Source organism: Hydra vulgaris, chromosome 12, assembly GCF_038396675.1.
Source record: "Hydra vulgaris chromosome 12, alternate assembly HydraT2T_AEP".
NCBI classification, from domain to species: Eukaryota; Metazoa; Cnidaria; class Hydrozoa; order Anthoathecata; family Hydridae; genus Hydra; species Hydra vulgaris.
This window is the reverse complement of record NC_088931.1, coordinates 57,285,001-57,301,933: the sequence shown is the minus strand read 5'-3', so window position 1 is coordinate 57,301,933 and position 16,933 is coordinate 57,285,001. Positions and strand designations below refer to the sequence as shown.

The 16,933-nt window shown below is 29.9% G+C and overlaps 1 protein-coding gene across 2 annotated transcripts in view; it reads left to right on the top strand.

Moving 5' to 3' along the window:
* LOC105843251 (uncharacterized) overlaps positions 1-16,933 on the top strand; it is a 32,961-nt gene that overhangs the window by 10,827 nt on the left and 5,201 nt on the right. The window contains exon 3 of one of the 2 annotated variants that reach the window (XM_065813821.1): positions 16,407-16,933. This exon is cut by the window's right edge and continues 1,290 nt beyond it. The exons of the other annotated variant lie outside the window; for it this stretch is intronic. Coding sequence (XP_065669893.1) covers positions 16,407-16,933 — 527 coding nt within the window. The remainder of the gene's footprint in view (positions 1-16,406) is intronic. 2 annotated transcript variants of the gene reach the window in all.

Here is a 16,933-nt window from a genome sequence, read left to right as displayed (position 1 = left end):
ACACTATGCTGCTGCGATTGCCAATCAAAACTTCCATATCTATCAACAAAAACAATTCTCCAGAAAACAGACGTCTGTTTATTACTGCTAGAAACAATTGTAAAAAGGTTTTGTCTAACGCCAAAGCCCGCTATTCTCAGGTCATGAAATCTCGTATCTCATCTCAAAAATTAGGCTCTTGCAACTTCTGGAGAATCTTTAATAGTACTATTAATAAGGGCAAATCTTTAATTCCACCTCTCTTGTATGGTTCAGACTTTGTCACCTCACCTAAAGACAAAGCTGAATTGTTTGCTAAAAACTTTTCATCAATATCATCTCTTGATTCCACTAGTTGCGTTCTACCTGAAATTGCCAACAAATAGGTTGATCCATTGCTTGACATTCATATCACTCCAGCTTCTGTTTCTAAAGTGATTTCCTGCCTTGACTCTTCCACAGCTTGTGGCCTGGACAACATACCTGTTATTGTCTTGCAGAAACTTTCTCCGGAGCTGTCGTCTATACTCTCAAAACTATTCAACAAGTGCTTATCAGAGTCTTGTTTTTCAGCCTGCTGGAAAGCGGCATTTGTTATCTCTATTTTCAAAAATTCTGGAGAGCGATCTGATTCGTCTAACTACCGTTCCATTAGTCTTCTTCCTATTATAAGCAAGGTTTTTGAATCTTTAATTAACAAACACTTAATTTCTCATTTTAAATCTAATAACTTACTTTCTGACCATCAATATGGATTTCAATCTTCTCGTTCTACAGCTGGTTTGCTAACAGTAATAACAGATTGATTTTATCATGCATTAGATAAAGGTGGAGAGGTTAAGGCCATCGCTCTTGACATTTTAAAAGCTTTTGATAAAGTTTGGCATGCTGGTCTTCTCCATAAGCTTTCTTCTTATGGTGTATCTGGCAACATCTTTAAAATTATTGAATTCCTTTCCAATTGTAGTATAAAAGTTATCCTTGATGGACAGCACTTTTCTTCTTATTCTGTAACTTCAAGGGTTCCTCAAGGTTCTATCCTTGGCCCTATACTTTTTTTAATTTACATTAATGATCTTCCAGATATTCTTACATATAAGGTTGCATTGTTTGCTGATGATACTACTATTTATTCTTGTCGTTATAAGAAACCAACACTCTCTGATTGCTTGGAGGGGGCATTTGAGCTTGAAAAGGATCTCACTTCTGCTACAGCATGGGGCTCACAGTGGCTGGTGAACTTCAATACAGATAAGACTCAATTTTTTTCAGCCAATCGTTATCACAATAGTTTAGATCTTCCTATATTTATAAACGGTGATGTATTCAATGAGTCATCTTCTCTTCATCTTCTCTCTTACTTCCAACCTTTCTTGGAAACCATATATCAAATCAGTTGCAAAACTAGCATCTGCAAAGGATGCATCTCTTTATCGAGCTCGTCACTTTCTTACTTCGGGTTCTATTCTCTATCTCTATAAATCTCAAATCCAGCCTTGTATGGAATACTGTTGCCATATCTGAGACGGATCTTCTAATGATGCCCTTTCTATTTTAGACAAGGTGCAAAAACGCATTGTAAACATAGTTGAACCTGCTCTTGCAGCCAACCTCCAGCCATTGTCACATCGTCGTAATGTTGCTTCTCTTTCTCTTTTCTACAAATACTATAATGGGCACTGCTCTAAAGAGCTAGCGTCTCTTGTGCCATCAACTAAAATTCATTCTCGTGTTACTCGTCATTCAATTAAGTCTCATCCTTTTTTTGCGACTGTTCCTTAGTGCTCTAAAAGCTCTTTTTTGTCTAGTTTTTTACCTTAAATGTCAGCTCTTTGGATTTGGCTTCCTTCATCATGCTTTCCTGATTCATATAATTTGCAATCCTTTAAGTCGTCCGTCAATTGTTATCTTGCTCTACAATCTTCATCTTTTCTCTTTCAGTAACTTCCAACTTTAATTAGTGGCAGCCTTGTTGGAAGGGAAATTGTTTAAAAAAAAAAAAAAAAGAAACACATGTATTTCACACAAAATATGGAAAAATTACAAACTTTTTAATGTCAAACTTCATAAAAATCTCTTAATATTTACTATGTCCTCCTTCCCAAATAATATTCGCCGGGGAATAGATTCATACAAGTTAGTTATAAAATCCTGGGGTATGTTGTGTCATTCTCTTTGAAGTACTTCAAAAGATTCTTCAGCATTTCGGGGAGCATGTTCGACCTTCTTTCTGTCCAGGTAATCCCAAATATGCTCAATTATTTCAAAACTGGACTCTGGAGGCCTGGTCATCAATTCCAGTACTTCTTCCTCTGCCATTTCATTTAAATAATTTTTTGCCACTCGGGAACAATGTTTTGGGTCATTATCCTGCTGCAGAATAAAATTATGACCTATTAGTCTCATTCTGGATGATACAACATGGTGTCTTAGGATGTCCACATAACGTTCCCTGGTGAGTCGCTCCCCTATTTTGATCAAATCACCTACTCCAGATGAAGATAAACAGCCCCAAACTTGTAAATAGCCTCCTCTGTTTTCAATAGAAGGGTTTAAACACGCATGCTGATAGGCTTCTTCAATTCTTCTTTAAACATATTGGCATCCTTTTGTTCCAAAAGTTTTGAGCTTTGACTCATTGATGTACAGAACCCGATTAAACATTTCCTAGGCCCAATCTTTGCATTGTTTTGCATATTTAAGTTGTTTTTCTTTATTGCCACATAGTAATAATGGTTTTCGAACGCATCGTTTTAATAAATAAACAAACAAATCCCTCGTGTTTTCTCATCAATTTTGTTTATTTATTCAAAATATTTATGTTCTTTCAACTTTTCTTATAATTTATTTAACTTAAGTACGCTTTAAAAAATATACATAGAAAAAAAATTGTAAATACGTCAAATTATACTAGTGGTCGAAAACTTATTCACAGCTCTGTGTGTGTGTATATATATATATATATATATATATATATATATATATATATATATATATATATATATATATATATATATATATATATATATATATATATATATATATATATATATATATTTATATATATAATATATATATATATATATATATATATATATATATATACACACATATATATCAGGCTGTTGCAGAGAGTGCGTGCGGTAGGGTGCCTTGTCTGTCCATGCATAAAATAATTTCTTAAAACAACTTGGCAACAGCTTATTGCATGTTTTGAAATACTAGGTGCTTCAAAATATTGCAAAACAAAATTAAGCTCAACTAAACATGAAAAAATAAAAATAATTTTTTTGTAAACTTTGATTGCAATTAAAAAATTTTATGTACATATTTTATGTTCTTCTGCAAATTTTATATTTAGATCTCGTAAAATATCAACAACAAAATGTTCTTGTAAGCTTTTTCACTTCATATTGCTTTTAAAAATCTTTTGAAATTGTACAAATAGCAACATCATAATTGAATATTTTTAAGTAGTAGCATCCAATTAGTTGAAAAAAAAAATTAGGAAACTAAAATTCCAAAATTATGAAAAATAAAACTTAACTAAAATAAAATTCATAATCTTAGTGGAAATTAATATTAACATTTATAGTTTGCATTTGGGATAAATAACTTTGATTTTTTCTTATTATTTTATATTTCGCAAAACTTTTTTATATAAAGTAACAAAATACTTTTGATCAATGTTTATTGTTATATTAAAATGTTTAATTAAATTATCAAAGAATATTATACATAACCAAACTTATTGTTCATTTAAAAAGTATTTATTTTTTATGTTAAATAACTTTGATATTTTAAAATAACTTTTAATTGAATGTTTTTATATATTACGCGGAACGCTTTAAAGTAATAGCAAATTACTTCAAATGATTGTTTATAATAAACACATTTAATTTAAATTATTTTATATAATTTTTATTTATGTAAATATGTAAGCTTTCCAACAAAATACACGCTAGTTGAATAATAACACATTTATTAAATAAATAACTTTGTCAATTCTTTTTTTAAAATCTTTTTATTCTTTTTTTAGTAAATGAGGTTTTTTCTTTACAAAGAAGCATTTCTTTGTAGTAAACAAAAGAAAAAACTATTTAAATCTTTGTGTTTATAATTACATTTAAATAATTTATAACTTTTTTTTTTATATTATCTCTTATGATAAGATTTCTTTGAAAAGTTTTAGTACTGAATTTTTTTAAGTTTGCTATTTAGTTTAAAGATTTTTCAAAATCAAAATATGAATAAAAATAATCAAAAAACACATACACTTCTATATATATATTTCATAATAAAACATCTTCATATAGATGACTTTCTGTGCAACGTCACATCTTATTGTAAACAATGTGCACGCGCTTACTTGTAGGCAAAAAACATTAAAACTTCACAAGTATACATACATAAATTCATAATATAAATACGCTTTATAAGTATTTTTTGCATTTCTTTTATATCCTTAAATAAAATTTTGTCTTCTTTTTGAAAAATGGTTAAAATAATTAGTTACTTAAAAAATGTAACTAATTACATAAATGATTAGTTACTTTTTTTTTATATATTATAAAAATAAGAGTTTTTATTATTTTTGTAAACTTTGATTGCAATTAAAAAATTTTATGTACATATTTTATGTTCTTCTGCAAATTTTATATTTAGATCTCGTAAAATATCAACAACAAAATGTTCTTGTAAGCTTTTTCACTTCATATTGCTTTTAAAAATCTTTTGAAATTGTACAAATAGCAACATCATAATTGAATATTTTTAAGTAGTAGCATCCAAGGTGCAGTGGTTAGAGACACCTAATATTGCCAATACTAGGTATCTGTAACAAGAAGTAGTAACAAGTCAACAGACAGTAACAGCAAATGATAAAGACCTAGTTTTGGAAAAATTATAGCATTGTAAAAAAATTAAGTAATTTTAAAAACTTGTGTTGGAACAAAATGAGTTATCATTTTGTTCAACACATTGATAACTCATTTTATTACAGTACAAAAAGTACTAAATGGTTATGCAAAGATTATTAAACCAGACAATAGACAAATTAAAACTAATACCCTCATTTAAAATGTATTTAAATTTTTAATCTGTAAGTAATAATATAATGATTCTCTATAAATTTACTTTTATTATTTATAAATAATCAGGGTGGCCAGCAACTTGGTAATTATTCCAAAGTCAGGTAATTAAATAAATTATGCAGAATGCAGGAAATTTTGATTGATTTCGTTGCAAACTGTTTGTTATTAATTGAATTGACAATTAAAATAAGGTTATAAAAAATGTATTTTCAAAGTCTCATAATAACATCATTATTTAAAAGTCAATGAGAACACAATTAAAGCAATTTTATGTTTTTGAATTAAAGTAAAGAGTTATGTGAGATTTTGTTGTTTTGTATGTTAAAGTTCTGATAAATTTTTCTTCAAAAAGTCAGGGAATTTTTGCAAGAGTCAGGGAAAAGTCATGGAAAATGAACATGAAAATTTGGCCTGGCTACCCTGAATATATACATTTACATTAATCAACTACACTCATATTAAAATGATCAAAAGCATATTCAACATGGTAATATTTAATATATTGAGTGATCCTCGCACTCATATAATTAACAGGAAACATTTTATACATCAAATTTCTCTATTCATGAGTATTATGCATAGAAACATAAGAAAGCTGTCTAGATTTTGCGTCTAGATAATTGTAGTCATTTGTAAAAGCAATGATATTTAATGTTGCCCCTGTAGCATTTTTAATTCACTACACTGAGTCCTCTGTGTAGTGAATTAATAGTAGTAAATTAAAACTCAAGATGGTATAGAAGACTTTATTCAGCAAAATAATAAACATGGTAACCTAAGGACACAGTAAAATTATTTTACATAAAAGAAGCACAATAGTTATCGAATAACAGTAGTAAGCATTAGGAATCAGCATCAAGTATACTAGGTTTAAACTTCTGATTAAAGTTCATTTTGAATTCATTTTGATATAGTAATCCGTCTGATACACAACCACTCACAGCCAGCAGATAATAAACTAATTGCTTCAGCAAACTAGTTGCTGTTTTTTTTATTATATATATATTTTTTGTTATTTCACCTCTCCAAGGCCAAAAAGGTCACCACAGATGAGGAGGCTACATAATTGTGGTTATAACCCTCTCTCAACTCTGTAACTCCGAAACACAAACCTTGATGAACAAGGACGCTGCGCGGAGAAACAAGTATACCAGTTACAAGTTTAATGGTATCAATTTGTTTATAACTGAACCTAACTTGCTATCAAAGTTAAAATTACTTTCTAGCAATAAAATTTCAGAACAATCAATAATACAAACAGTCTTGAAATTTTTTTTCAAAAACATTTTTGTAGGTTACTCTTTATTACTCCACAATTAGGCCAAAATTCAGATTGGCAAATCTAGCAGAAAAATTATTGTTTTTAAGATATTACACTATTGCTAAGATACTGCAGAAAAGCAGTTTATTTGATGGACTTGGTTTTAGCTTTATAAGTACAATATTAAGATGATCCTCCAACAACAATCGCAAATGAACTCTTTTGAAAGGGACATTAACATTATTTAAGTCTGAAAAAAAAACTCTTGTTTGTCTAATGTTAGATTTTGGTATGAAATATGTTTACTTTGTTCAAGCTTATTTTTTCAAGTTCAATAATTCAGTTAAGTTTTGTGCTGCATTAATTGAAAGCAAAAAGTTTAAAATTCTGCTTTATAATAATGTGTTGATAATATTGAGAAATAGTAGACTTATTATTAGGTTGTTTGGTGTCATAATTTATTTTCTCAGTATAGTTATCAAGATCTATATCGTAGATGATAGTATTGATAGACAAATGATTGTCATTTTTTACATAAAGCTTCATTGGATAAAAGTATCCTTTATATCTTTATATAAAGGATATTTTTATCCTTATATCTTCTCTTTTTTAGATCGAATTAGAAATTGAAATTATGAAATCAGATGGATTAAGCTAATCGATTAGCTTTAATCTAGTTTTTAAATCTTCTACTTTTAAAAATTAATTTTCCAAAATAAACTTTAAATCCACATCTTTTTGAGTAACTAGCTACACAACAACTTGTTGAAATATTTTAATTCTTGTTAAATTTTCTTAATAAATTTCCTAACAGAACATACATATATCGCAATGTTTTTACTGAAAGTTTTTCAAATATTTTCTGCTTACAAGTATGCGCACGCATCTTTTTTTGAAAACAAGAATGTAAGCATTCGCAAGTCATCTATTATATTTCATAAAAAAGCAATATTATTTAAGAAAAACATTTTTTTATATGGTTGCAGTGAATATTTTCACTGCAACCACATAAAAACACGGCCTACAAAAATTTCCTGACCTCAGGCCCTGTCAGGTCAGCAATTAGGTTGGCATTGCCAAATGCTGACCCTTATACAGAAGGCTGATATATATATATATATATATATATATATATATATATATATATATATATATATATATATATATATATACATATATATATATATATATATATATATATATATACATATATATATATATATATATATATATATATATATATATATATATATATATATATATATATATATATATATATATATATATATATATATATATATATGTATATATATATATATATATATAAATATACATATATATATATATATACATATATATAAGGGGTAAACATATTCTATCTGTTGGTATAAGGGGTTGTATTATCTGTTGGAATAAGGGGTAAACAGGTTCTATCTGTTGACCAGCCTTGCACCCCTTCTTCATCTATTAGGCTGGCGCAGATGTATTTTTAATACATTGTTTCCAGTTTAGGATGTTGAATGCTGGATCTTCTTGACTCAATGCATGGGTTTGCTTGTGTCACTGTTTTTACGACTAGGCAACTCATTCTATTATCTCCTTATGAGGGTACAGCTCTAAAACTCAGTTTTATGGTTCTGAGGCCGGCTGGTAGTCAGGTTTCCCGAACTCTGTGGTAGCTCTCAGAGAGGCTGATTCCATCAACAGCTGAAAAATATCAAAGTATTAACAGTGCCATGTTGCGCATGGATGGTGTCCCTGTTTGTACTTTTGGTGTGCATTGCGGAGGCCACATTTGGAGCCCTTTGTTACGGCTTAGGGTTTATTAGTAGTAATGAGGCAATTGCTTGGGCTATTAAACGGTGTTCTGAGTACTATCTATGCTTTGAGTCAAGTTCTTCAAACTAATTTAAAAATGAATAAAGTACCAAAAACTATAAAACACAAAAAACCATCATCATCACCAAGTTCTCTAAACCTATCATTCACTAATATTCGTGGTCTTCGAAGTAACTTTTCTTCTGTTGAGTCTTATCTCTTGCAAAGTTCACCAGACCTACTTGCTCTTTGTGAGACTAATTTGAGTTCGGCTGTCTCATCTTGTGATCTTAGTGTTGATGGTTATCTTCCTCTGATTCGTAAAGACTCCAATAGTCACATGCTTGGCCTGGGCATTTACATTCGTAAGAATTCACCTGTTTGTCGTGAAACTAGGTTTGAATCCACAGACTATTCTTTCATGTGCTTTCGTTTAGCACCACTTCACTCTATTGCCTTTCTCTTTGTTCTATATCGCTCTCCTTCATCTCAAGACTGCACTCTTTTTGATTTTTTTTCTGATCATATTGACCAAGCCCTCTCTCTTTATCCATCAGCTAATATAGTTGTTGCCGGTGACTTTAATGCTCACCACTCTGAATGGCTTGGCTCTAGTGTCAGTGACTCTGCAGGCATTAAAGCCCACAACTTTTGCCTTTCTCAATCCCTAACTCAAATAGTCAACTTTCCAACTCGTTTTCCAGACAACCTGAATCATTTACCTTCTCAACTCTTTCTGAGTTTCTGATCCTAGTCAGTGCTCAGTTTCTCCACATTCACCCTTAGGTGTTTCTGATCACAGTTTGATCTCTTTAAAACTAATATCTCATTCTTCTTCATCACCTGAATCCCCCTATTATCGAACCTCTTACAACTACAGTAAAGCTGACTGGGATTCTTTCCGTGATTTTCTTCGTGATGGCCCTTGGGTAGAAATCTTTCAACTTCCTGTCGACAAATGTGCTTCTTACATAACTTCGTGGATTCAGGCTGGCATGGAATCTTTTATTCCCTCTCGACGATTCCAGGTCAAGCCTCACTCTCCTCCATGGTTTTCCTCACACTGTGCTGCTGCGATTGCCAATCGAAACCATTACTTCCATATTTATCAGCAAAACAATTCTCCAGAAAACAGACGTCTGTTTATTACTGCTAGAAACAACTGTAAAAAGGTTTTGTCTAACACCAAAACCCGCTATTCTCAGGTCATGAAATCTCGTATCTCATCTCAAAAATTAGGCTCTCGTGACTTCTGGAGAATCTTTAATAATATCAATAATAAGGGCAAATCTATAATTCCACCTCTCTTGCATGGTTCAGACTTTGTCACCTCACCTAAAGACAAAGCTGAACTGTTTGCTAAAAACTTTTCATCAATATCATCTCTTGATTCCACTAATTGCGTTCTACCTGATATTGCCAACAAACAGGTTGATCCATTGCTTGACATTCATATCACTCCAGCATCTGTATCTAAAGTGATCTCCTGCCTAGACTCTTCTACAGCTTGTGGCCCAGACAACATACCTGTTATTGTCTTGCAGAAGTGTTCTCCGGAGCTGTCTTCTATACTCTCAAAACTATTCAACAAGTGCTTATCAGAGTCTTGTTTTCCAGCCTGCTGGAAAGCTGCATCTGTTATCCCTATCTTCAAAAATTCTGGGGAGCGATCTGATTCGTCTAACTACCGTCCCATAAGTCTTCTTCCTATCATAAGCAAGGTTTTTGAATCTTTAATTAACAAACACTTAATTTCTCATCTTGAATCTAATAACTTACTTTCTGACCATCAATATGGATTTCGATCTTCTCGTTCTACAGCTGATTTGCTAACAGTAATAACTGACAGGTTTTATCGTGCGTTAGATGAAGGTGGAGAGGTTAAGGCCATCCCTCTTGACATTTCAAAAGCGTTTGATAAAGTTTGGCTTGCTGGTCTTCTCCATAAGCTTTCTTCTTATGGTGTATCCGGCAACATCTTTAAGATCATTGAATCCTTCCTTTCCAATCGTAGCATAAAAGTTGTCCTCGATGGACAACACTCTTCTTCTTATTCTGTAACTTCAGGGGTTCCTCAAGGTTCTATCCTTGGCCCTATACTCTTTTTAATTTACATTAACGATCTTCCAGATATTCTCACATCTAAGGTGGCATTGTTTGCTGATGATACTACCATTTATTCTTGTCGTGATAAGAAACCAACACCCTCTGATTGCTTGGAGGGGGCATTTGAGCTTGAAAAGGATCTCACTTCTGCTACAGCATGGGGCTCACAGTGGCTGGTGAACTTTAATTCAGATAAAACTCAATTTTTTTCAGCCAATCGTTATCGCAATAATTTAGATCTTCCTATATTTATGAACGGTGATGTACTCGATGAGTCACCTACTCTTCATCTTCTAGGATTAACTCTTACTTCCAATCTTTCTTGGAAACCATATATCAAATCGGTTGCAAAATTAGCATCTGCTAAGGTTGCATCTCTTTATCGAGCTTGCCACTTTCTTACTCTGGATTCTATTCTATATCTCTATAAATCTCAAATCCGGCCTTGTATGGAATACTGTTGCCATATCTGGGGCGGATCTTCTAATGATGTTCTTTCTCTTTTAGACAAGGTGCAAAAACGCATTGTAAACATAGTTGGACCTGCTCTTGCAGCCAACCTCCAACCATTATCACATCGTCGTAATGTTGCTTCTCTTTCTCTTTTCTACAAATACTATAATGGGCACTGCTCTAAAGAGCTAGCGTCTCTTGTGCCATCTACTAAAATTCATTCTCGTGTTACTCGTCATTCAATTAAGTGTCATCCTTTTTCTGTGACTGTTCCTAAGTGCTCCAAAAACGCTTATTCGTTTAGTTTTTTTCCTCGAACATCAGTTCTTTGGAATTCGCTTCCTTCATCTTGCTTTCCTGATTCATATAATTTGCAATCTTTTAAATCATCTGTCAATCGTTATCTTGCTCTACAACCTTCATCTTTTCTCTTACAGTAACTTCCAACTTTAATTAGTGGCTGCTTGCAGCCTTGTTGGAAGCGAAGATGTTTAAAAAAAAAAAATATATATATATATATATATATTTTTATATATATATTTTTATATATATATTTATATATATATATATGTATATATATATATATATATATATATATATATATATATATATATATATATATATATATATATATAAACACACACACTCAGTAGCATGCAAAAGTTTAAAAATAGCAATAATTTCATAACTTAAAAAGTTATAACTTTTTTCCTTTTGACCGAAAATATATGAAATTTTTACCAATTGTTCCTCTGTGACTACATAAGATAATTAACTCAAACAAAATGATAAATTGTAGAAGTTTAAAGGAAGAAGTTTAAAATTTATTGAAAACGTAACTGGGCTAAAGTTTATAAAAAAATTCATAAAATAGATATCATTTATAATTAATTTATATTTTTTCATCACAGAAGTGGACCAATAGAATCACAACTAAAAGATCCCTAAACCATTACATTGCCACCACCATGTTTAACTGCTGGCATTTAATACTTTTGCTTTTTGGATAAATTACATACTCAATATTATCGCTACCAAACATGCAAAACTTTGATTCAAGAGAATGGTCAAAAGTCTGAATAAGACTTTTGACCATTCTCTTGAAGTCCAGTTCAAATGATCTTTTGCACATTTCATTTAAGCTAAGCACTTCTTTAATAATATTAATGGTTTCTTGGCAGAACGTCAACCAAACAAATGATAATGATATAGGTGGCATTTTGTAGTATCCTGCATTTAACATCAAACACAATTCTTGCTTAACACTTAACAACTTTCTTGCTCAAAATGCCATTTAATTTGACAGCACTTTTGCAAAGATCTTGTTTGGATTGTCTTATCAATAATTTGTCTTGATGTCCATTGTTTATCTTTGGTCTGCCTGAACAATGCTTGTTTTCAAGTGTCTTATGGTCTCTACATTTCTTTACTAATATGCTAATTGTTGATTTAGCCTCATCATAAAGCCAAAAAATTTGCTATAAGGAATCTTTTTTTTTTTACAGCACTTGTTATTAATTTTTTTCTTTTCTTGTGAAAAATGATGGGAAAATCAAAGGTATTGTAACAATACCTTTGGTTTTCCCATTATTTTTTTAAATTCAATTAAAATTTAAAACTATCTTCAGTAAATATGTAAATATAATATGAAATATTATATTTACAGTGTCCTCAAAAAAAAAAAGGGGCAACATGACTTTTTTATTAAAAGTCATAAAAACCAATGTTGTATCACTTATTTTAAATTTTTTTTTCTTAATTATAAAATTAGAACAAATAATGAACTATACTATTTAATAAAAAAACAAAAATAATTGATTAAACTTTTGAAATTCAATTAAACTGCAGAATTGTTAAAAAACTAACATAAATGAAAAAATTGTATTCATTTTTTATAATATAGTAAAGTTGATTGTGCCATAAAATTTTAAAAAATTTTTGGTTTTCCATGTGAGATACCTAATATATTTACACTATTTTAATATTTAAAATGAAAAGAATTTGAAAAAAAGGAGGTGGGCCCTCATATTAACAGCAGGTAAAAAAGGATATCTTTAACATTATATTTTATATTTCCCATTAAAGTTTTCCTCATTATAAAGTGTTACATGTGATTTTGTATTGTTTTTTTGCAAAGTAAAGTTGTTTTTAATTTTTATATCTTTATGACTCAAAAAAATCTATATTATTTTATTTAAATTAAATTTTTTAACAATTTTATATAATTAGAAAATATAATTAAATGGCAACAATGGCCAATTCAGATGCTTTTGAATCTACTACTACCATAATTCAACCATTAAATAGGTATAAGACATTTATACTTAGAGTATTTTAGCATTTAGTTTGAACTATACCATTTATTTATCAGTTAAAATTCATATTTACCAATTTAGTTAAAAACACGTTTCAGACTGATAAAGGTAGAATAGTTCAAATGCACAATGCAGATTGGTCTTTGCGTAATATTTCTAAAGAAGTTGGATGTGGTAAATCTACAGTTCAAAGAGTTGTTTTCAGATTTATTTCTCAAAATTCAATTAGCAGAAAGTCAGGGTCAGGAAGAAAGCGAAAAACCACAGAAAGAGAAGATTGATTGATTGTGAGGGAAGTGATGAAAAATTGTAGTATATCAGTGAGTGAGATAAAGTAAAATTTAAACCTTGAATACTTATGTAAAAATACAATTGTTGCAAGAATAAAGAAAGGGGAAGAGTTTACTTCAGGGTGGCAAACAAAAAAGCCTTTTATAAACTAGAAAAATTGTGTTAAGAGATTAAAATGGTGTAGAGATCATTTAAGCTGGACTTCAGATCAATGGAAACGTTTCATATGGACAGATGCTACAATCTTTCTTGATGGTAATCAAGAAAGAATCTGGAAAAAAAAAAGGTGAAACCATATAATTCAGAGTCACACGTGCCACAGTAAAAAATGACCAAAATTTCATGGTTTATGGTGCATTTGCTGCTCATGGTGTGGGAAACCTGTTCAGAGTTGAAGGAGTTATGGACCAACATAAGTACCATTATATTTTAGTACTGTCTGGCACAATCACCTGATCTTAATCCAATTGAGAACCTGTGGTCTATATTAGATTCTAAACTAAAAGACAGAAAACCTTGTAATGAAGATGAATTATTTTTGACACTTTTAAAAGGTTGGAATTTACTGGAAGTTAGCTTGTTAACAAATTTAGTTGAAAGCATGTCCCACAGGTACCAAGCGTTATTGGTGCAAAAGGTTATGCGACCAAGTATTATAAATGAAAATTATACTTAATACTGATTGAATTTCTATTCAGCTGTATCAAGGGAAAATGTAATTGCATTAAACATTCTATATTAAACAACATAGATGTAAATAATTAGAAAACATACTCAATTGTACCATTCTTTTTTTTAAAAAGTTGAATTTTCCTATTTTGGTTGATTTTTACTAATTCCATAGTTTTGCTATAAGTTTAACTGTTTTATTGACTTTTTTATTTTTAATGACAAACATTGTGTAATAGAAGTTATTATTTGATATATTTTCAATAAAGTTAAAAAATATTTGAGAAAAATTTAATTTTTTTTGCTTTTTTAAAAAAAATCATGCTGTCCCATTTTTTATTGAGGACACTGTATATATTTTATTTATTAATAAAAATTAATGACCAAAATAATGGAAATTATGAAGTTTCCACTTAATTTATCCTAATTTTCATGTTTATCATATTATAAGGTTCTAAAATCTTACAAAACATCTTACAAAAAATAAGATAAAAAACTTCTATTTTGTCTTAAGTCGTGTGTTATTTGTTTAAAATCATGCAAAAAATCTTACTTTTTTTTGGAAACACTAAAAAATTTAAATGTCAAAAAAATACGCATAATAAATATAAAATAATATCTTACTCAAAATGATATTTCCTTAGTAAATGTTCAAACATAAATCGCTAGTTTCAATTGATTATGACTTCACTGTTGAGTCTTCATCAATAGTGTAGAATGCATCAAGTTTTAATATAAATAAAGTAACATTTGAATTTTTAGCTCAAGTGTAAACAAATTAAAAGACAAAACAAAATAGGAAAACTAACTTACCTATATACACACTTCTCAGAGGTACTATACTTGACATAAGATGAGGATTGATTATTGTGTCATTTTTTTGATTTTGGAGATAATTATCCGTGTAGTTGCTTGACAAATTTTTAACAAGTCAATTGAACTACTTTCAAATCTTGTAAAATTAAAAAATTTCCTATTGAAATATTGTGAAGTCCATCAGCATACTAAGAATATACTCTATAAATTATAAGTACAGCTTATAAAAATCAAATCATTTATCGCTTTTGGATTTATTTTACATTCCTTTTCAAAATATGACATAAGAGCAATTAGCTAATCCCAAATTCTGCAAACTGCTTTGTACATAGTAAGCCATCTTGTTTAGCCTGGCTTTTAAATAAAATGTTTTGGACATTCTGTGTATTCTTGTAAATCCTTGAATTCAGTCCTCCTACTAGTGCTGTGGGCAAAGTAATTATACACCCCAGGTCTTCTAGGTACTACTAAGTCTTCAAGCAGACTTTAGAAAATCTCAGGTGAATACTATGGCAGAAGCATTTCACAGTAAACAAGTGAGGGGCAACTGCTTTCAAATGGACGAACACTGAATTGTGTCCGCTAAACATAGTGTTGCAGGTGTCTGCACAAAATTACACAAGCATATCCTAGCTGGTTCCGTGATTTTGTAACAAAGCTAACGTAGAATCTATCAGTGACAGAAACAGTGCAGTTCCATCTTGAACCTCCACCATGTCAAGTAGCTTAACCACAACACAACCAAGACTGACATCATAATAGTGGATCATGGCAGTCAGTTTCTATTCAATAGAGATCTCTGCTGACTTATTGATGACAATGAAAACTTAAGTATTTTTCAGTGTACCTACAAGTTCTTGTAGTAGGTAGATTCCTAATCCTGGTAGGAAATTAAATAGTTAATCAAGGTTTCAGAATGCCGTTAAAATATGTTGAAAATAGTTCTTACAAATCCAACAATACCTTGTAAGGCTACAATACCTTTTAAGGCTTGATAGCCATTGGTTTTTGTAACTGTTCATTTTCTGATAATTTCATATTAATTTTATGAATGACTGTATCAAAATGTCTTTCTATTTTGGTTCATCAAAATTATCGCATTTCTAAATTGCAATATTTGAGTCAGAATTAAACGAGGTTATTATGCAACATCTGTATTGTCATACAGATGTTGCGTTAATAATGTTTTAATTACTGCAAGTAACTTATGTTATCGTCATGATTACTTGCACATATAATGTTAACTCACCAAATTCACAGTAGTACAATAGATTTATACAGTAGAAAAATCCTTCAAAACGTGATAAATCATACAAAGTGGAAACACTGCTCTTCATAATCCTTTGCACAATTGTGTTTTCAATAAGATTTTAATTTCTGCTTTCCTTTATTATTTTTTTGAATTAATTATTTAGTATAATAAGAGAAAAATTGCTAAAAAGTTCATTCTTTTTCAGTAAAAAGTCAAAAAGTTATAAAGAAAAACTCAAAAAATTAATCTGTTTATATATATATATATATATACATATATATATATATATATATATATATATATATATATATATATATATATATATATATATATATATATAATTTTTGAAATAGCAATTTATAATCGCCATGGCATGTTTCGTAAATCTTTACAACAGAGAAAATTCCAAGTTGAAGGATACCGGAAGAACTTAGGAATTCATCCCTACACTGCAAAAATATTGCAATATCATGCTGAATGTTTTTTAAAGTTACAAGAGTACAACAATGCAGCTTTGTGTTGTCTTGTTTCTTATCAAATGTATTTAAAAATTGAGGGAATAGCATTAACTACTATGAAAGTTCTTTCCATATATGGAAAAGTGTTAATAAATAAAGGAGCTGTGCAAAATGGAATAAAAAAACTTCAGTTAGCTATTCAAAATTTAGAAGATCTTTTTGGAGAACATGATTGTGTTGCATCATGTTATGAACAATTAGCTGACGCCGAAGAGAAAATCAATCCTAATAATAATAACATTTTGGCGCTTAGACTCAAAGCATCAGAAATTCGAAAACAGTTTAATGAAAAAATTATTGGAATGGATACTTATAACAGTGTAGAAAAGTTTTCATCTTCAAACTCCAAAACCTCTGTATTA